The sequence below is a fragment of the Arvicola amphibius genome, chromosome 1 (assembly GCF_903992535.2).
Source record: "Arvicola amphibius chromosome 1, mArvAmp1.2, whole genome shotgun sequence".
Lineage (NCBI taxonomy): Eukaryota > Metazoa > Chordata > Mammalia > Rodentia > Cricetidae > Arvicola > Arvicola amphibius.
In genome coordinates this window covers 106,576,137-106,599,120 of record NC_052047.1, presented here as the reverse complement: position 1 = coordinate 106,599,120, position 22,984 = coordinate 106,576,137, and the positions used below count along the sequence as shown (strand labels likewise).

The window sequence follows — 22,984 nt, the reverse complement described above, 5'->3', positions numbered from 1 at the left end:
GCTTTTCTGTATCTATTCACTACCTAGACAGAAGAATGTTCTTATGTTACACTTCTCTGAATCAAAGGGAAGAAACACAGAAACCCTTTCCTCTTCTGTGATTTATGGATATTATAAATGAACAGAAATATTCAGAAGAACTTATGCCAACATTATAATATTTTCCAGTTTCAAATACTGAGACTTTCTTAATCTTGAAAAGATGTTTTTAATTTTCTATACTCCATAATTACTTAGATGATTTGAGCTGAGTTCCTGGTCCCCACTGAAACACCTTGGCAACCCTTTCACGGATCTCCCTGGTCTTCACTCCATATACCACAGGGTTAAGAGCTGGTGGGAAAAGCAGATAGACGTTAGCCAAAAGAATATGAATGTGGAGTGGGACATGGTGGCCAAAGCGGTGTGTAAAAAAAGAGAAGAGGGCGGGTGTGTAAGAGATGAGGATGACGCAGACATGGGAACCACAGGTGCCTAGGGCCTTGGATCGGGCTTCTTGGGATGAGAGGCGAAGAACAGCTTGTGCGATGAGGATATAGGAGAGGCCAATGCAGAATAAATCAACTCCAATGACCAACAGTGCGGCTGTCAGCCCATACACACGGTTGGGCCTGGTATCTCCACAGGCTAACTTCACCACAGCCATATGCTCACAGTATGTGTGTGGGATCACATGGCTTTGACAGAAGCTCAGACGACCAATGAGGAAGGGACATGGAAGCATGAGAAGGGAACCTCTCATCATAGCCACCACCCCAATGCGAGCAATGATGGCATCAGTGAGGATGGTAGAATAGCGGAGTGGGTGGCAGATGGCCACATAGCGATCAAAGGCCATGGCCAACAGCACTGTGGACTCCATCATGCAAAAGGCATGAATGAAAAACATCTGTGCCAGGCAAGCAGAGGCAGAGATATGTCCAGCTCCACACCAGAAAATAGCCAGTAGCTTGGGTACTGTGGAGAAGGAGGCAGCCAAATCAATGGTAGAGAGCATGCACAGGAAAAGGTACACAGGTTTGTGCAAGGCTGGCTCTGTGGCAACAACAACCAAGATGGTTATATTGCCCACAATTGTTGCTGTGCCCAAGCAGCACACTGGAAGTGAGAGCCACATATGGAATTTTTCTAGACCTGGGATACCCAGGAGAAAGAAGATAGAAGGATCCAAGTCTGTGTGATTAGGAGACTCCATGGTCTGGCCTATGGTGCTGGACATCATGTCTGATCAGAAATCCCCATATCATATCATATTTCCTGGAAAGACAATATAGGATGGATATATGAATGAGATCACAGTAGCTATCGCTAGCTATAGCATGTTTGGAAAACTACTATCCTTAAAATGGTAGTCATAACCATAATCATATTTATTTCCTAAAGTTAGGAAAATTCTATGTAATAATATTTGCAAGCATGTTTGCATAGTGCATAACAGATGGTGTGTAACAAAATAAGTAACCATGAGAAAGCCTTCAAGTCAGTACTTAAATGAACTGTGATTGTAGTCTAGTTAATGGTTCTTGTCTTCAAAGAAAGGAATACAACCCATAGTCTGGGAATGTAGCTAAATACTCACACAATATAGGAAAACATTAGTTTGGAGCCATTAGTTTTAAAAACACAGTTCACTGGTCAAATTGGACATCATTTTTTTCATATCTAAGTTAAAACCCTTTCTGATTGGAGATCTGGTCTTAGTAATTAGTTTTCAAGTTGCACCTACAGTAGTTTCCACTCTCCATTAATCCATGAACATTTTTTGTGCAAGTACATATTTATTTTTGGTTGGCACACACATACTGAGATTTGTATTTTGTGTATACTCAATCACATTTACATTGCCTATTTAGTTTTAGTAATTTCCAATGAAATATAAATGAACAGAATAATAAGACAAAGGGTCATATAACTGTCCCTATCCTAGCTTATGCTAAGTATTTAAGACTCTGGATCTTTTGACTGGTTTTCTTGGTGACTATTTTTAACTCACAGTTACTGTAAATGTTCACAGAAATTTAAACATTTAGCTGCTCCACTCTCATCAGAAACCCCATAAGATGCTTTACCTCCTTTTTATATAGTGAGGTTAACTCTCTTTCAAAGTATATCCTAAAGGGAAATTTCACCTTTATCCCCCCCTTATCAGTCCTCTGTTATCACTCTATCTGTAGTGCATGACCATCTGAGAGACACATGACATCACCCCATCAGTCCTCTATTGTCACTCTAATATGACCATTTGAAATACAAAACGACATCAAATACTACTCATTCTTCCATAGCGGTGAGGAGAGGTTTTCAATTTGTACCTAGACAGTAACAACTCATCTCTGTGAAAACCATTTTGCCTGAAGGTTTTCAAAACAGGAACAAGAGGCTCTATGTCTAGCAGTTTAAGTGTACTTATTCAACAACCATGTGCAAGACAATATATAATTGGCCCTATTCTAGATGCTGGAGGTGACATAAAATTTGGTACAAAAGAACCAGGATGTATAGGTGGTTGAAGACAACTCATCGGGAGGGAACTGCTTCTTTGCCACAACTCTCTCACTCTGAATACATGTTGAAAGAGATGTGTAAACATTCCTGATTTATAATGGACCAACTAGCTACTTGGTCAGATTCACGGGAAAAAATGTGCTCAGAAGGCACTTGCCTACCAGCAGATGTTTATTTGATACAATAAAAAGAGATAAAAGAAAAACTAAACTAGACTCAGAAGTCTAAGTATGTTGGTAAATAAGATCAACTGCTGATAGTTTTTATTTGTTCTTCTCAAAGACATGGGGATGACCGAAAGAAATGGAGCTTGATGCGTGGTGATAAAGTTATTCTAATCACTGATCAATGTCAGTAAATCACATGACTCAAGGAGAGAGAGGTCAATGTAGCAGAAAGTTTGTAAAAGGATACATACACTGGTGTATGAGATCTTGCCTTGCAGACAAGGGAAACAAAGATCTTCGTGTCCAGTTCCTGTGAGCCAGGTGCTTGTGTTCTCTAAGGAGATGCACATCAAGATGATGTTTTGGGACATGATCAAATATATGGCCTTTATTGATGTGATTTGCATTTTCTAGACATCTACTTGGTTATTTTCAAGCAAGAGTATATGCACATCTCATGCAGTACATAGTGTTAGAGTCCACTGGCAATAAATCTTCGTATTCACCTCTCATTAGTGGCATTTGTATTTTTTCTTTGGATCCCTATAATTTCCTGAAGGATAAGCTAGAAATAATAATAAGCAGCAAGATTATGAAAATTTAAATAAAACTACTTACTGAACTCTGGGGCCCATTTAAGTTGCTTAATAAATACTGTTTACTATTTTGTAATTTGTAATTTGTCCTAATACCAGGCAAACATTCATGAACAAATACCTTTTACAGATTTTCCTGTATGCCCTTTAATGTCTGATTAGGATATTGGAAATCAGATTTCCTGACTTTGGACAAATTGGAGGCATTCAGCTATAGTATATGTGAACCAGATTTGCTTCCTGAGCTAATGTGGGTCTCTGCTTGGCACAGACCATGGACCTAGAGTCAGACTACAAAAGTCCAAAGGTCCTGCTCACTATATTTCTGCCAACTGAGACTACACCATGCATCACACAATCTTAATTTTCAGCCTTCTCTTAAAGGCACTCATCCACATCCAGTATGCGTGGCCTGGTTATTCTTCGCTCAGTAAGTTTCTGGCTCTATGTTTTAGGACTTGATTTTCGGTTAACACTGCAGAAAGTAAAGATTATCACACATGGTTTAACTGAACATCCTAACTTAACATAACTGAGCATTGCTTAGAGGCCCTGAAACCTTTTCATTTTTAAAGAACTCCAAACTCTATCCTTGCTAGTCCCTCAAATGGCTATACATTCTCATCCTCTGTCCAGTTCCACGATCATCGTTCCACCTACCCCCACATCTGCAGTTTCACAATCACCTGCACAAAACACTTAGTGGAACTGCTGAACCTTTGCCATCATTCTCATTTTCCCAGCAGAACTTCTCCCTTTACCAGTCACTATTCCAAGCCTCACTGTGCAGTTGTACACAATGCCTCCAGAGCGATAGAACTTCTAACAAAACTATGCCATATAACAAACTCTGCCAGTCTGTCTTCACGAGAGCACAGCTACACTTGAGCTGCCTCTGTCAGTTGTGAGAATCAAAGTGTGTGTGTGTGTGTGTGTGTGTGTGTGTGTGTGTGTGTGTGTGTGGGGGGGGGGGGACTCAAGATCATGAATCACCAAAGTTAGGCTGATTTCCTCTACCCAATTTCTTGCCATTGATCTCTGCAACATCTACCTCACACAAATTTCCCTTAAAAATTAATTTGTTTTCTATTTAGTAATTTCCAAAATATCACAATGAATAAATTTCTTAATCTGTCTTCACAGTGCCTCCCATTTACAGATCTGATTAGCACACAACTTCCTTCTTTCTTTACTGTCCTGAACCCCACTGTGCTAGTTTCAAGGACTCAGCCTACCTGCAAACTGGAACTGCTAAAGGAAGCTGCTAATTAAAACTTCAAATCAGACTATACCAAGATGATTTTTCAGGAAATTCCTCATTTCCTCTGCTTTGAAGCAAAATTCTCATGACCAGTTGCATGTATAGACTTCCCTCAAAGGATAGCTAATCCCCTTTCCCAGAGCGCCTTCCCACCCAAACTCACATGCCTGTGGAAGAATGTGGATGAGAGGTGCTGCTGCCTCCTGGAAGAGGCTCACAAAGTCAAAGAGCCTGTTTTGTTCCCACACATCCTCAGCCACCTGAATGAAGAGCTCAGAGGCTGTTATACTGAAGAAATGGACCTCAGGGACCCGGGGAGGGAGGAGTTGGTGGGTTTCTCTGTTAAAACTTACTGGCATCTAGGGAGCTTCTGTGTTTCCTTGGAAATTAAGCACCATGTTTTCAATCCTGGTTGACCAAGTCAGAGTGTATTGAGGAAGCAGGGAAGACAGCGCTGTAGTCTATTCCTTAGGCAATTTTACATCTCTTTGTTTTGTTTTGCTTTTAAAGTTTTTCACATTTCAATGCCTATTAACCAAAGGCATCTGACATTTAGTCACTGAGTCTACCAGTGATCACATGATCCTAATCTCTTTCCATTTCTATTGCAGTTCCATTCCCTCAGGAGCCTAGGACATGTTTACCTATCTGTTTGCTCTGTGGTTATCCCTATCCCATTCTCTGTGGTTTCTGTTTTCTATTTATAATGTCCCCAGGCTGACCTCTGCTGCTCAGCATTGCTTCATGTCTGGCCTTGTGAGATGCCCTCTCCGTTTGTTTTCTACTTTATATGACCTATGAGAGCTACAGCAAGATGGTGATAGAACTCAAGAAGAAGTTATACTCATTTGAAAAACCTAGATGATGTGACTTGTTAATGGTGTTCTCACCACATGAAATTATCTTAGGAATTGAGAAAGGTAGAGAAGGCTCATACATTAAACATCACTAAACCTGTATCTCCACATGTGTTCTTCTGGGAACCTATGCATCGCTGGTGGTCTCAGTAAAATGTTTTGCCCAAGAGATCTTTTGCTTTAAACCTCTAATCCAGTTTTCCACAAGACTCAATTATTTCTGCCACCTGCACCCCGCATATAAAGAAAGATTTGAAAGAACCTTACTGTAAATATAGTTTACTCCACTGTACATCCCAAACCCCCTTCAGAACACAAATGAGAATCTTAGCATCCTAATCCCAGAGAAACAGCTTGTGCAAATCCTAGGATGTCGTATCATGCAGAGAGGCTCCCTAGACTGTAGAATTACAGATCTTTCTGTGAAGTACTGCAGGTAGCCCCTCTTCATCTGTCCAAATGTTCCTCTTGTTATTTACCCTTCCAAAAGTGACTCGGCCATCTTGAGCTTTTGCCACAGCTGTAATTAGGTCTGAGTTCTGGTCACCTGTACATGGGTGATCAGTTACTGAGAGCTTCTAAGCCAGCAGCATGCAAATTCTACTGCATTCCCATTCCATCTGTAGCTTTTCTTAAAAAACAAATTGCTAAACTATACCTTAGCTGTTACTGATTCTGTAAAACTTTACAATGTAGATGACAAGAAAGACCTCCAAATTTCTCTTTCTAAGGAGGGTCTTATTTATTCTGATACTTGGAGTGCTAGGCATGTAACTAACTGCTACTCTATCTCAATGAACATTTAAGACAACAGCAATTGACTGGGTGTTCCTCCACAGCTACTAGTTAATCTCACTCTGGATGTGTTTGAGAAAGCAGAGTAACAATCCATTTTAGTGAGCTATCCTAAGTATCTGGAACAGAGTAGGCATGAGAAACTTTCATTTCCCAGGACATCATCCTGCCCCAAAATTTCAAATCTAACTACAGCTAAGTGCTTTAATCCATTTCATTGCTAATAATTAAACAATTAAATAATGCAATAATAAAAACAAAAGAAGTAAGAAAGAGCATAAGATTTAGGTGGTTGGTTGAGGTAAGAGCTCATCATGTTGATTCAGAATTCTCTATATAGCCAAGTAGGTAGGTATTGAACTCTTGATTATTTAGCCACAACAATATTGTAAGCTGTGTGCAGAAATGGACTTTAAAACTCTTTTTCTCAACCTCTATGAGCAAGTCAACTCAGCAAGTTCTGGGGAACGTCCTGGATAGCATATTCCAAGGAAGAAATTGTTGTGGGGTAACCAGGGAAGACTGTTTGGACATGGGTTTAAATTTAAAAAAAGTAACTACACTGGATACTTAGGATCCCAGTGTCACGTTGAGCTTTTCTAGGATGAGCTTTTAAGCACAAAAATCATGCCAGGGATTGATATACTTCAGTTAACAAAAACAGTTAACCAGAAGCAGAACTACAGAAACCAAAAGGCAGGGTTAGTATGTTTAGAGACTTTCCCAGATCTATAGACTTTGATGGATTAGGCCTTTCTTTTAGTTTGGGCAGGTGGCACTGTCTTCATGCTGAGTTTTATGGCCTGAATGGTACTTCTATCATGGATTCACTTGTGCTAAGGTCTCAAGGCCTACGAAGTTCTGGGGCTCTTTTGCAGAAATAGCATCTCTGGGGTAGGTCAATTTGACAAGGCTGAACTGAATTGTTAGAGGTGTCTTTCTAATGTGATTTCATATAAAAATAGTAGAGATAGCCTCTAGTGAGAGTGAAATGGAGGGAGTTAACATCCACACACAAGCAGACAATTTTCAGTTTTTCAAATACCAACATTGGTACTTTGTAAATGGGGCTCCATAGATATACTAGAACATCCTAATCAGATGATGACTTTAGATTAGGGGGTGGCCAGTTAGTCCTGAGTGATCAGAAAAAGAACTTGAAAGGAAGTTTGGACTTCCCTTGGGAAAAGAGACACTTGTCTAAAAAACTAGCTGTCTGGCTGTAGATCTTTGGTTTTGTTCCCATCTCCTGTAGTTGGAAGCTTCTCTAATGATGGTTAAAAATGGCACTTATCTATGAGAATAGAAAAATAACATGAGGAATCATGTGTCACTTCTTTTTTCAAGACAAGTAGGATTTGGTTTTACCCTATATCTATGGGATATCTAATCTCGGGTTCTTGGTTATTTAAGCGGTGGTGGGTGTGGATTCCACCTCATGGAGTGGCAAAGTTTACATGATGAATTGTTCTATTTTTCTATATATATATATTAAAGAAAGACAAAATTAGTAGCTTCAATAATGAAAGATTAAGAAAAAAACTAAGCAGAAAATAATATGCTATCACATATCACTAATGATTCAAACAGAAAGAATATTCCCACCCTGGCATTTACTGGGCAGAAGCAGATGTATAAAATTCTGCATGAGAAACTACCCTATTCCCACTAAGACTTATTCATGAAAGCAAAAATCTCTAATTCAGCACTTAGACCAAAACTAAATAAATATGAAACACTTTGGCTTCATAGTTTTAGTATGATACTATTGGATAATGAAGTATCTGAAACTCAGTAGCTCACATGGTAAATCATGTAGGGGTCCACTCTTCACTTCTCCCCACTAGAAAAGTAAGATAAGAAAGTTGTATTGCTTTCTGTTATTAGCACAATGTCAGTCTGTAACAACCAGTGTTTTGTTTCAGTCCTAGATAGCCAGGTTGACTCCAGAATAGGCTATGCTGACAGCTCTGTAGATAAGGAACGTTGTCAGAAGGTGTCCTCAGAATTTGAACTGGTTTCATATTAGCTCTAGATATATTCACTCAAAGATGAAGAGTCAATGGAGCTTGCTCCTCTCAGACTAGATGCTTAGGCTCACCAACCACTTAAAGTGTCTCCCAGGTCATTTCTGCAAAGATCCCAAAGCTCAACATTAATCACTCTACCCAGATCAAAACCACATGAACATGCTTGCTTGGCTTTATTGACCTGAAATTTCTAAAACATGAAAAAGAACTTGATATTGGAGGAGATATAAAAGGAGCATTTCAGAGGTAGAGTACAGAGCAGATATGATCAAAGTGCCTTATTTATATAAGTCTATGAAATTTTCAAATAATATTTTTTAAAAGATCGTCATGTTTCTATATTAATCTGCTTAAAAATTGATGACTATTTCTTCCTTAATTTGTGTAGAAATTTACCAAAAATGGTTGAAATGTTGATAGAATATAACTTATTTTATTAAAATTGCCCACAACATACACCTTTGTCTATGTTTGGTATCCAACTTCTTCCCTACAATTCTATCCTTTCTGTGCCTGAGCATTGCAAAAATACATTTTTTATTATATATATTACATGTATCATCATACATATGCATGTTTATATGTATATTATATGGATTATACATGCAACTTTTGTAATATTTTTCAATGCTATGTTACAATTAGAATATTGTGCATACATGTCTATTAAGTGATTTTATATATAATTTCATAATTTGGAATTTCTTAAGGCAATTCTGTATTTGAGCAAGACACTGAGCAATCATTGCCCACTAGTAAAATACACAGTAGTGAGAAAGAGCAAATTTTCTCAATACAACTAGCCCCATCCCATCCCCCAAATCGCCTATCCTGCAACCTTGGTGGAACTCTGAAACACAGCTTACTACAACACAGAGAGGATCAAGAGGTGAATTACCAGTCACTTGGCAGGACAGCCCACTCTCTAGGATCTCTATAGTGGGGCAAAACCCTGGGCCCCTCCCCTACCTGCCTCAGCTTATCTAGCCAGCCATCAGGTGAGTTTCCTACTGAGAGGACAAAGAAAGAGTACCAAGAAAGAAGATCAAGAGAGAAACTCTAAAGCATAAGCTGTGACTGCACAGAGTGGACAAGAGAGTGAACAAGGAGAGAACACCAAGAGAAGAGGCTAAGAGAAACCTCAGTGACTCCCTGAGACACAGATATTGACAGTACAGAGCAAACCAAGAACAATTCCCAAAAACTCAGACAGTAACTGGAAGGATTGGACCAAGACACAGAGACATTGCCAGGGTCAATTGAAGAAAAAGATAGGTAAGCAACAATACCAGAATTTCTCCAACTATCTAAAAAGCAACATGGTAACACCAGAAGCCAGTAGACACACAACAGGAAGACTTGATTATCCTAACCCAGAAGAAGCAGAAGAAAATGATTTTATATGTAACTTTATGAAGATGATGGAGACCTTTAAAAAGGAAATTAAAAACTCTATTAAAGAAATGGAGAAAAAGACAAACAAAAAGTTTAAAGAAATTAATAAATCCCTAGAAGAAACCCAGGAAAAAAACAAACAGATGAAGCAAACAGTTCAAGACTTGAAGAATGAAATAGAGTCAATAAAGAAAACACAAACCAAGGGAATTCTAGTATGAAACATCTGGAACTACAGAGGCAAGTATAACCAAGAGAATACAAGAGATAGAAGAAAGAATATCAGGTATCGAAGATACTATAGAGGAAATATATTCATTGGTCAAAGAAAACATTAAATCCAACAAATTCTTAAGACAAAACATCCAGGAAATCTGGGACACCAAGAAAAGACCAAACCTAAGAATAATAGGTATAGAAGGAGAACTCCAGCTCAAAAGCACAGAAAATATATTCACCAAAATCATAGAAGAAAACTTTCCCAACCTAAAGAAGGATATCCCTATGAAGATACAAGAAACTAACAGAACACCAAATAGACTGAATCAAAAAAAAAATACATCCCCTTGCTGTATAAAAATCAAAATGCAAAATATATGGAATAAAGAAAGAGTATCAAGAGCTGCAAAGGAAAAAAGTCAAGTAACATATAAAGATAAACCTATCAGAATTACACCCAACTTCTCAATGGAAAACATGAAAGTCAGAAGGTCCGAGGCAGATGTGCTGCAGACATTCAGAGACCATGTATGCAAGCTCACACTACTATACCCCGTGAAGTTTTCAATCACCATGGATGGAGAAAACAAGATATTCCTTGACAAAACCAGATTTAAGCAATACTTTTCGGCAGCAATATACAGCAAGCCAACAGCTAACATCAAATTAAGTGGAGAGAAACTCAAAGCGATTCCACTAAAATCAGGAACAAGACAAGGCTATCCACTCTCTCCATATCTCTTCAACATAGTTCTTGACATTTTAACAATAGCAATAAGACAACAAAAAGAGATCAAGGGGATTCAAATTGGAAAGGAAAAAGTCAGACTTTCATTACTTGCAGATAATATGATAGTGTATGTAAGTGACCCCAAAAACTCTACTAGAGAATTCCTACAGCTGATAAACACCTTCAGTGATGTGGCAGAATACAAGATCAACTCAAAAAAAATCAGTAGCCTTCCTATACACAAATGATAAGAAACATCACCTTTCACAAGAGCCACAAATAACATAAAATATCTTGGAATAACACTAACCAAGGAAGTAAAAGACCTATTTGACAAGAACTTTAAGTCTTTGAAGAAAGAAATTGAAGAAGATACCAGAAAATGGAAAGATCTCCCAAGCTCTTGGAAATGCAGGATCAACGTAATAAAAATGGCAATCCTACCAAAAGCAATCTATAGATTCAATGCAATTCTCATCAAAATCCCAACACAATTCTTCACAGAACTTGAAAGAACAATAATTAACTTCATTTGGAAAAAACAAAATATCCAGGTTAGTCAAACAATCCTGTACAACAAAGGAACTTATAGAGGCATCACCATCCCTGACATCAAGCTCTATTACAGAGCTACAGTAATGAAAACATCTTGGTTTTGGCATAAAAGCAGAGAGGTTGACCAATGGAATCGAATCAAAGACCTGGATATTAATCCACACACCTGTGAATGCTTGATTTTTGACAAAGAAGCTAAAATTATACAATGAAAAAAAAGAAAGCATCTTCAACAAATGGTGCTGACATAACTGGATGTCAACATGTAGAAGAATGAAAATAGATCCATATCTATTGTCATGTGCAAAACTCAAGTCCAGATAGATTAAAGACCTAAATATAAATCCAACCACACTGAACCTGATAGAAGGGAAAGTGGGAAGTAGCCTTCAATGCATGAGAACAGGAGACCATTTCCTAAATATAATCCCAGCAGCACAGACACTGCAAGCAACAAATAAATGGTACCTCCTGAAACTGAGATGCTTTTGTAAAGCAAAGGACACAGTAAGACAAAAAGGAAGCTTACTGAATGGGAAATGATCTTCACTGTAGGAGCCAGCCATGATGAGCTTAATAGAAACTGACCATCCAAAAGGAGTTCTTCCAACCATTATCACCTGACATTGTAGGACTCAGCCATAATAAGTTTAATGGAGGCCTGAGTCTCAGTAGTTTACCCTGAAGCAATATCTGGTTGGAAGGACCACAAACTGAGATTACCCAGGTGCTACCTAAGAACAGACCATTCAAAGAAATTTTCTAACCTTCCAACCATTGTTGATAGGATTATCTTCCAACACACACCCACCAGGACACCCCTAGACAAATGTCAGCCAATCAGGGGTTCTGAACCTTAGAAATACCTCACCCCCACTGTTACTAGTATAAAAACCCAATTCTAAGCGAGCTCAGGGCTCTCTGATTATTCCAATACATTGGACACACAGAGAGACTGAGTTTGCAAACTTGTGTAAGAATAAAGGCTCTTTGCTTTTACATACAGGACTAGGTCTCCTTGTTGGTTTTGGGGGACTTCCTAAATCTGAGCATAACATTCACCAACCCCACATCAGACAAAGGAGTGATTTTCAAAATATATAAAGAACTAAAAAAATTAGACATCAAAACTCCAAATAACCCAATTTAAAAATGGGGTACATAACTAAATAGGGAATTCACCACAGAAGAATCTCAAATAGTTGAAAGACAATTAAGGAAATGTTCAACATCCTTAGCCATCAGGGAAATGTAGATCAAAACAACTCTGAGATACCATCTTACACCAGTCAAAATGACTAAGATCAAAAATGCCAATGATAGCGTATGTTGGAGAGGATGTGGAGTAAGGGGAACACTCATCCATTGATGATAGAAAAGGAAACTTGTACAACCACCTTGGAAAGCAGTATGGTGATTTCTCAGAAAACTGGGAATCAACCTACCTCAGGATCCAGCAATACTACTCTTGGGCATATACCCAAAAGATACTCAATCATACTACAAAGACATATGGTCAATTATGTTTGTAGCAGCATTATTTGTAATAACCAGAAACGGGAAACAACATAGATGCCCCTCAGCCAAAGAATGGGTAAAGAAAATGTGGTACATTTATACATTAGAGTACTACTCAGCATAAAAAAAAAAATGACATCTTGAATTTTGCATGCAAATGGATGGAACTAGAAAACACCATCCAGAGTGAGGTAACCCAGACCCAAAAAGATAAATGTGATATGTACTCACTCATAAGTGAATACTAGCTGTAAACAATAGGATATTGAGCCTATAGTTCATCCTAGGATTATAGCCTATAATCCTAGAGAAGCTAAGTAATAAGGAGAACCCTAGGAAAAACATAGATAGATCCACCTGGAAAGTTGAAATAGACAAGATCACCTGACAAAATTGGGAACATCGGGGTTGGGGGAAGAAGGGCGAATGGAAGGGGAAGAGGAGGGGAGAAAGGGAGGTTTGAGGACAACTTGAGGGAATGAGATAGCCAAGATGGAGGAAGGACAGAGATGAGAACAAAGAAAGAGATGACTTGATTGAAGGAGACATTATGAAGTTAGCAAGAAACCTGTCTCTAGAGAAATTCCCAGGATGATCCCAGCTAAGACCCTAAGCAATAGAGAAGAGGGTACCTGAAGTGGACTTGTCCCATAGTCAGTCTGATGAATATCTTAAATGTCACCATAGAACCTTCATCCAGCAACTGATGGAAACAGAGGCAGAGACCCACATTGGAGCACTGGACTGAGCTCCCAAAGTCCAGTTGAAGATTGGGAGAAATGAGAATATAAGCAAAGCGGTCAAGACCATGATGGGTATACCCACTAAAACAGTTTACCGGAGCTAATGGGAGCTCACCAACTCCAGCTGGACAAGCATAGGAGCAAACTAGTCCCTATGAATGTAGGTGACAGTTGCGTGGCTGGGGCAGACTGAGGGGGCACTGGCAGTGGCACCAGGATTTATCCCTACTGCTTATACTGGCTTTTTGGGAACCTGTTCTCTTTGGATGGATACCTTGCTCAGCCTAGATATAGTAGGGAGGGCCTTCGACCTTCCCCAAAGCAATGTGCCTTACCCTCTCTGAAGAGTGGATGGGGGTGAAGGTAAGTGGAAGGAATGGGAGGAGGGGAGGGAGTGGGAACTTGGTTTGTATAATGAAAAAAGATAGTTTGTTTTCTTTAAAAAAAAAAAAAAACCTCAATACTATTTAGATTTCCAGAAATAACTGCAGGCAACTCCCTACTATGCAAAAATGAAAAACAATACTACTTAGTTAAAATCAAAAGAGGAAGAAAGTTAAATTAAAAACTCCAAATTATTAAATGAACTATGGAAGAATTCCTGCTGGCCTGGCTCCAGAGTGGGCACCTGGCTCTAACCCCCGCTGGGCTGTTCCTGGCCTAGCTCTTGAGTGTCAGCACCTTGCCTCAATTTGCCTTTTGTTTAGCAGATACCTTTTGTATCTGTTGTCCCTCTATGTAAATCTTGTCTGAGGGTTTCCCAAAGGTACAAAGCCTATGCAAAACTTGGTTGGGGTACCTCCTGAATCAGGTATTTGCACTTAGTTTTGTGTTTTTGGAAGCTTCATTCAGGGGCTTTTGAGAATATGAAGACAACATATTCTAAAGTGTGAATATGAGAAAGAATGAAGAGGCCCTGAGCAGAAAGTCCTTCAGGGCCCCTGCAGCCACAAGGGGCTAAGTTCACTCTCAAGGTATCTCTGAGCTTACTTTCCATAGAAGGTGTAAATCCACACCGGCACCACGGCATCTGTGACAAGGAACCTGAGTAGCTGTTCCTATCTTCAGAATAGTGATAAACAATAAATACTCCACTACATGGAAACTGGGAATGGTCAAGATGGTTCCCTCCCCTCTGGAGACGTTCCAAGACATGCTAGCCTCCTAATAAAAGTTCCAGTGAAATTCCCTAATGGGCTATTCTGTGTCTTCCTCTTTACTTGGTCTCTGAAGACCTGTCACCATGCTCAGAGTTCCCTGAAGATGAAATCATAGACTGCAACACTTTCCTTATATGGTGAGAGAGCCTTGGCCCTTAGCAACTAGGAAACTTATATGTCATCTTACAGAAAGAAATACAGGGAGGACTGCTTTTCCTTCCCAACTCAGAAAATGAAAACCACGTTCATGTTATGACCTTCTGATGGCAATGCTCTGCTTGGTAGGACCAAGGCGATTGATAAGAAGGTAATAGGACATTTCCGGGTGAGTTCTAATTTCAAGCTTTAAAAGACTGCATTTCTTTTGATCAGATTGCTTTCTTTAAATGTCTACCTGTAGCTCTCATTGTTTTTATTTAACTGGAACTTATTCCCTAGTCACCCAGCAACATTTACATCCCACACTTGAAATCACAGCCTCCCTTCGGAAAGATAAGAAGGTTCACAGTAGATTTAAGTGATAAGGAAGTAAACATCCAAGAATCTAAGGATTGTTTTTTAATGGTGAAGAAATGTGACATATGATAGGGCAAGTATTTTACAAATCCAGCCTCATTGTAAGTGCTTAATAAGTACAAGTTTAATGGAAAGAACGTCTTAAAGAAAGGAAACTTAAACTAATTGATGCTTAAGAGATTATAAAATTCGTGGTGTGGGCAGAGAGAAAATATAAAGATGGAGGAAGCTGAGTTTGCTAATAAAGTAATTTAGAAAGCATGCTGACAATCAGAGACACACTTGTGAACCTACCTCCCAGCCTCCATGTTGTGGCAGCAAGATCACTCTTCGTTTCTCACTACTTCTTAAACACATCTAAAATTTCTGATGTTGTGTGTTCACCTACCTACCCACATCCAGAATGCTCTCTACTTCCCCCAAGAGTCTGATAAATTTGACTTGATTACGATTTTCTTTGTCCCTGTACAAGGAAGTTCCCCTTCACATGCAACAAACTATTATCCATCTAGGTTGGAACATTTACTGAACTTTGTCGTTAGTCTCTGTAAATTTATCTAATGGATAAGGAAAAACCAAGCTGGGTGAGGTGAAAGAAGACAGCAAAGGAAAGGGGGGAAACCTGGTTTCATGTGCCATGAGCCCCATGTCTTGGGTTGGCCATTCTCAACACGTCAGCACAGGGAGGAATTGCAGGGACTTTAGAGACTAGAGCTGCTAGCCTGCAGTGCTGGACTCCTAGGTGCAGCTATCTGGATGATAACTGGGATGAGAACGGTTGCCCCTCCTAGTAATTACTGCAGTGCTGTGCTTCACTTTCTGACTCTGTGAAGTCATAAATGCTTTTAGAAACAAAGCTTGTTTCAAAAATTTGGCTTTGATTTTTTCTTTTAAGAGAGAGAAAGAACATGAAGTTGGTTAAATTGGGAGGAAAGATCTTGGAGAAGTTGGGTATGGGAAAGAATATGATTAAAATGTATTAAGTAAAAAGTTTTTTTCTAAAAAAAATTAAAGACCTCAGAATAGATTATATGTGGTATGGTTTCATTCACACAGATACTTAAGAAGCAATGGGATTTTTATAGATTCATATACAATAGGAAGCGAATCACCTGATATTTTGTGTAGTAAAAGCTCTCTCAGGCTATCAAAGCTTATTATGCTGAAGTATGATCAAAATAATTAAGAATGCAATAAGCTTGTGAGACAGTGGCAGAAACTGAGGCAAATGAGGTGAGGTGAGCCCAGATGCAACAACATTAGACATCCTGAGTAGGGAAAAAATCAAATACCAAGACTCTTATTTCCTTATGATATGAATTAATTTTATGCAAAATTATGATAGAATGATTGGCAGAGAGACAGACAGACAAAGAGAGAGAGAGAGAGAGAGAGAGAGAGAGAGAGAGAGAGAGAGAGAGCACAAAGCAAGGGAACAACTTTTTCTATACAAAAAGCAGAAAATAAATGTTATGAGAAAAAAAATGAATGAACAAGGACTGAAAACAGAGTGATCTGATGACTGGTGAGTTTGGTGGGACTGGGTTTGGAAAGGAGAAAGAAGCAAATATCTTGGCAACATAATGGAGAACAAGGTCTCATGCATACCCCACTTTAACAATTGCTGTCTATGAGCAATGATATGAACAAACATGCCTTTCATTTGACTGTGCATAATCAGCCTGTGGCCTGAGGACATTGGTTTACAAAGAAGAAATTGAAAGTAAAACAGAATAGTATGGTGCATAACTGCATTTTTGAATGGTACCTCCCATTTCTATATCCATACTATTATTTCCATTCTTTGTTTATATCTTTTTAGCTCTGTAATCAATAAAAATATTAATTTGTGCCATTTGATTATTTTTTGCTGAAGACTTAGCCCAAACCTAGTCCAAATACTCTGATTAGAGATCATTTTTAAAGGTTTGAAAATATGGCAACTTAAATTCTGTGTATTCTTTTGCTTTCAACAAGGGCATAGATTTTATGAATGGGTTGAAAGAATAAATGTAAGAGGCAAGGGGTGGTGCTCCCAAAGTACTTTAGCTGTAAAGGTCAGTTTGAGTCAGATAAATATATGAAAAACAATGAGATTTCTAGTAATTTTATAAAAGCAACAATAGAAAGAAAAGCAAAATAATTATGGATAAATTCAGGTTTTGCAATGTGAATCAAAATACATTGTATCTCTAGATTCTTTTAAAAAAGACTATGCAGAGAATATTAACAATAAGCTATTTAAATATTTAAATTTTTACCTCGCATAGGAAGGTATAAAAGGTCCTGAGAGATGTACAGTTTGCTCACATGACTGTCACAGAGTCTTGTCAGAGTCACACAACTGCCCTGTGTTTCAGGAGTTGGCTTCTAGTATAACAAAGGAGCTCAAACAGCACGGCCAGAAAAGTGCCTCTATTCCATCTTGTGTTGTTCAGGTTCTATAAATTATCCTCAGTAACCCTCATCTGGGATGTTCTGACCTGCATCAGGATGAACTGTTTTCAATGTCTGCTCATCATGCAGACAAGGCCCCTTCTAAATGCATCCCATATCGTGCTCTCTCTAACATGTTGGAAATATTGGTGACAGTATCTATTTGTTCTTCCAAGGGTTTTCCTGGTTTTGGTCCTTTCATCCCTCTCTTATTACATACTCTCCAGTAAAGATCAGCTTCTTATTAGAAGCCCAAGGGACGCACAGATCCATTCTTTATGCAAACAAAGTGATGGTACTCCTTGTAAGAAGCATCAGTCATCACGATTATGCTTCTTGGAAGTTAAGTTTAGTTGCACTCAGCGTGAATGGTCACTACTCAGGATACCTAATGCTGCATCTGGGCTCACCTCACCTCATTTACCTCAGTTTCTCCCACAAGCTCATTGCATTCTTAATCATTTTGATCGTCTTTCAGCACAATAAGTTTTAATAGCCTGCAAGTGCTTTTACTACACAAAATATGATATGATTGGCTGTATCAGCTCAGAAAGTTTCTGAATATCACTTCCCACCATAATACTAAATTTCCCAACAATAGACACAAAGGCATAGATTATAGACTTATATTGAATGTCTCTGCTTTTGAAAAATAAATGGAATGGACAAAGCTGAAGATAGAAAACTATAGGTAATATAGAGGTTGCTACTGTCTTACAAGGAAAGGCAAGCAAAGTATAAGAAACTTACTTAAATATAATGTCTTACATAGACATTTTCTATTTTCAGTTATTGTACAAAGTAATGGGTTTCATCTTTACATTTTCATACATCACGTTTTATTCTTATTCATGTCCAACCACTCTCTCATATCCTCTGACTTCCGGTCCCTTTGTCTTCCCAAATCACCCCCCTGTGCTTTCACATCATGTGTGTTCCATTGTCCCCAGAGTTGTTGTTAGTGGAATGTTGTCTTGATTTGATTACTACCTCAAGCTCTGGAAAGAAAATACCTGATGATTTATGATGGAACTGAGGAATGAGTGAGTATTTATAGGGGACCCAGTAGGCTAATTTGAAGTACATATTCATTATTAAATATAAATGAGTCTACATTCTATATATGAAGGACAGTTATAATGGAAAAGAGAGTGATACATCAAGGAATTATACAGAAAGTGTATATATACACAGTTCAAGAGATGAAGGGAGGCAGTTACTTCATAGTAACCCTGTATAGACCCTTGTCTTCCATAGTTTGTCTGCCAAGCAAAGGCCTACGGAGAGAAAAGATGTGACTGCCAGAGACATCTCTGAAAGAAGGATGGCATGTAAAATTAAGTGATCTCAAATAACAGTTCTATAGCAGTTCAGCCTTCCTGGAACAAGGAGTGAAGAAGGGTACCCATGCCTCCCCTTTTCATTCTGTATACACAAAGCATACAAATGAAAATATCATGAGATTCTATCAGGTTATCTCAGCATTCAAAGATAAAAATGTTTATTATTATTCAGAACTTCAGAACCTTTTAAGTTTTAATTTATCATTATTGTGTGTATGTGTGAAAGTGTGCATGAGTGTGTGTGTGTGTGAATGTGTATGAGTGTGTGTGAGTGTGTGTATGTGTGTGTGAGTGTGTATGTGTGTGTGAGTGTGTATGTGTGAGTGTGTGTGTGTATGTTTGTGTGTGTGTGTGTGTGTGTGTGTGTGTAGAGGTAAGAGAACAACTTTGTGGAGTCATTTTCTCTTTTTCCACCATTATATGTGTTCCAAGAATCTAAAAGAGGTCATCAAGTTTGCACAGTGAGCGCTTTACCTGCTAAGTCATCTCCCTGTCTTGAGGTTTTTTAAAGCATAGGACTGCTGAAATGCTGAAGGCAAAAACAAAGACCTTCCATATGTCCTTTATATCAAAACCCAAGCTCCATAAATATTGATTATGTGAACACTAAGAGGTCTTGGTGATGGGACTGAAAGTGGCTGTGGATTTTAGAACTGCAAAGAAGGCTTTGTGACATTTTCCTCTGGGTCCCAAATCAACAAACCATCAAAACCAAAACAGTAAAAGCAACCAACACCCATGTCTCATTGGCAGGTATTTCAACTTCCTTTAACAACTACTACTGGTGTCTGCCATGTTAATCTTCAACCACTCCAGCTCCATGACTTTCACTCTGATGGGTGTACCTGGCTTAGAGTCACAACACTTGTGGCTCTCTGTTCCATTCGCCTCCATGCTCTTGGCTGTCCTCATTGGCAATGGTGTTATCCTCTTCCTGGTGGTCACAGAGCCCACACTTCACACACCAATGTACCTGCTCCTGGCCCTGCTGATGGTAACTGACCTAGCCTCTACTCTAGCTTTTGTGCCCAAGGTTCTATGCCTTTTTTGGTTTGGTGATCAAGACATAGCTGTGCATGCTTGTTTCACACAGATGTTTTTCATCCATGGAGCTTCAGTGATGCGATCTGCCCTACTTGTGGCAATGGCCTTTGACCGCTTTGTGGCTGTGTGTAAGCCACTACGCTACAACACAATACTGAGCCATTCTCTAGTTGGACGCCTAGGACTGGTGGTTCTCGCCAAGAGTGTGATCCTTATCCTGCCCATGCCTCTTCTACTTCAAAGGCTGACTTTCTGTCGCATGATCATTCCTCATACGTACTGTGATCACATGGCTATGGTAAAAATGGCCTGTGGTAACACCAGGCCCAATCGAATTTATGGGCTCTTTGTGGTCTTGCTTGTAGTGGGACTTGATCTGCTTCTAATTGGCTTCTCATATGCCCTCATCCTGCAGGCTGTGTTGCGCCTCAACTCTCGAGATGCTACCTTCAAAGCCCTCAACACCTGCTCAGCCCACCTCTTTGTCATCCTCATCACTTATGTGCCTGCATTGTTTTCCTCTGTCACCCACCGAATTGGCCGCAACATTCCACCTCACGCTCACATTATTCTTGCCAATCTCTACCTTCTTGTACCTTCAATGTTCAACCCAATTATCTATGGTATAAAAATGAAGGAGATACGAGACAAGGTGGCCAAATGCTTGTGCCGATGAGCTTTACAGGATGTGAATCCCAGTAACAATACATCACCTAAATGAATGTTGAAGATATATGACCATATTTTTGACAACCATACAAGTCCCAGTAATATCACCAGATAAATTGTACAAAATAGACCACAAAGCACTGGTTTCCCATTTTTTTCCTATGTGTCCATTCTCAAATTCTGTTTATTTCTAGTGACTATTTTCTTGCTAAAAGGATCGTGGTGTGTCTCTCATTGGATTCCACTTTATGGAGCTGAAGAATAGTTATTCAGTCATTTTTAATTTGATAGTGACATGGAATTTTCCCAAGACTAATCATATTATTGTGACAATAATATGTGTGTATATGACATGTACAGTCCAGATTTGTAGACTATAAAAAGATATAATTTGAATTGTTTTATTGTAAAATTAATACAGGTCTAGATCCATAATTCAAAATACTCCCGTGAAAGGAAACTCTACCCAAAAAAATGCAGTAGTAGTTTCTACTGGGGTTCTTGAAATGGCCTTAGCGTCACATGAATTCACACAGAGTGGCTTAGCTCATGCATAAAGATCAGTTCACATTATTGTAATGAAGCATTGCTCTGTTGATGTATTTTAAAACATTGTATAAATAAAATTTCTAATCATGAATCAGTGTAAAAAGGCAATTATAAAATACCATGTCTAAAATAAGATGCACAAGATGAAAGTATGAAAAATAAGGACTGCCACATCAGCGCAGTTTGGATGCCTAGACTGGCAGGATTGAGACACAGAGGCTTCTTTTCAGGTGGAAGAAAAGCAACCTTTGTTTTACCCAGACCTAAAGCCTTTTATACCTCTACTGCTTCTGTGGAAAACCTCCAGCCAGAAAGAACATAAACATCCTTGTCAATTACAGACCACAAGGAAGTTCTGCTGTTGATCAGGGGGGGGTAAGGGCAGCTAGATCACAACTCCCCCTTTTTTATTTTACAAAATAAATGGTGCCTGTCTTGTTACTTTGGGTGGAATACCTTTCCTGTTGTGGGAAATAGCCCTCTAATATTCCCTGTCTTAGGTGGCATCCTGCCCCCAAAGTTGTCCATTTATGGCTACTCAGACACATAGCCCTAAACCAATTATCCCCAGGACTGACAGCGCCAATGAGCCAGACCAATGCTGCAACCATCTAGCATGCACTTACTGGGTGGTAAAATTAACAAAAGCAGTATTCCAAACCCCTCTCATATGACGGTTGAGTTCCATAACACTAGCAGAAGAATGCAATACAGTGTCATGAGTCACGCACATAACATGATAAAAGTTAGAACATGTTAGCCATTGAAAAGTCCAAAGTTCACTTGATCCTGAACCAGAGCCACTTGTTGGTTCAAGGTCAGTATGCCCAATTGAATATGTCCATTAAGATCATTTTGAATGTTCAAAGCATTGCTGACTCTTTCAACCAGCTGGTTGACAGCTGGTTTCCTGTGTGCACAGTATGGGAAAGAGCAACTGTGAGAGCAGTATCTGCGGTGGCAGAGATAGTAATAGCGGGGTGATTCCAAGGTCTCTCTTCTGCTGATCTTCTATGGTCCAGCACTTGTTGCCATATTTGCTGATACTCCTGATACCACCACGGTGTCCCCCAGGCCGGGCACCAACTGGGCCAGGGCAACATGCCTATCAAAGCTCTGCTCCACCTGCCTTCTGGCCCCAAATGCACTCTCTCTGGGTCCAAATTACTATATGGAGAGGAGCAGAATTCAGGGAAGCAGGCTCATTGCTCCTGCTCCGGAACCATTGAAGGGGCCCCACTTTAACGATCTTTTAGAGAATTTGGGCATCATCAGCCTGTCTGGCTACTTCCTGCTGAATGGGGGTGCTGCATTCTTGGGAATATTTTACATCAACATTTCAGGGGGTCTCAGTGATTCAAACCACATAAATTTGCAATGAATCCACAAGTTCTCATCCTCTGTGGAGACAAAAGCAGAACCTCTTTTCCAAAGCATCAAATCCTTAGGCTTTTTTGAAAAGTCAAAATACCTTTCTTAGCAGTTCCCAGAATCAAATGTCTTTCTCCAGTCCAGAATACAAAAGACAACACATTCAACACAATAACATACATCTGTACATATTCTATCTTTTTGAGGCCCTTAATTCACCCTTCTGCCTCTACTTTATTACTACCCTACTGGCCAGTCTTCTGGAGGGCATCCTCAGAACATCTCTGGGAATGAAGAAACACATACTCCTTTTAATCTGACTTGGCTTGTTCCCAGTCTGGAATATTTAAACCCCCTCTCATAATAAACCAGGGGCTAACTTGAGCTATTGTTTGTACAAAATCTTTGGCTGTCTTCCTTGTTAATTCTGTGTCTTGTTGCTGTAAGAGTTTCAGTTAATTTTTGAGGCCTTCAATTCACCCTCTCACCTCTTCCTTATACTTACTAGTCTTTTGGAGGATGTCC

At 39.2% G+C, this 22,984-nt stretch overlaps 2 protein-coding genes across 2 annotated transcripts; one reads left to right on the top strand and one right to left on the bottom strand.

Moving 5' to 3' along the window:
• Positions 1–229: 229 nt before the first annotated feature.
• LOC119805362 (putative olfactory receptor 52P1) lies at positions 230–1,219 on the bottom strand. The gene has a single exon (XM_038317324.1). The coding sequence runs from the start codon at positions 1,217–1,219 to the stop codon at positions 230–232; it is 990 nt and encodes a 329-aa protein (XP_038173252.1).
• An 18,400-nt stretch (positions 1,220–19,619) lies between these two features.
• On the top strand, positions 19,620–20,546 carry LOC119806895 (putative olfactory receptor 52P1). The gene has a single exon (XM_038318966.1). The coding sequence runs from the start codon at positions 19,620–19,622 to the stop codon at positions 20,544–20,546; it is 927 nt and encodes a 308-aa protein (XP_038174894.1).
• The last annotated feature ends 2,438 nt before the right edge of the window (positions 20,547–22,984 follow it).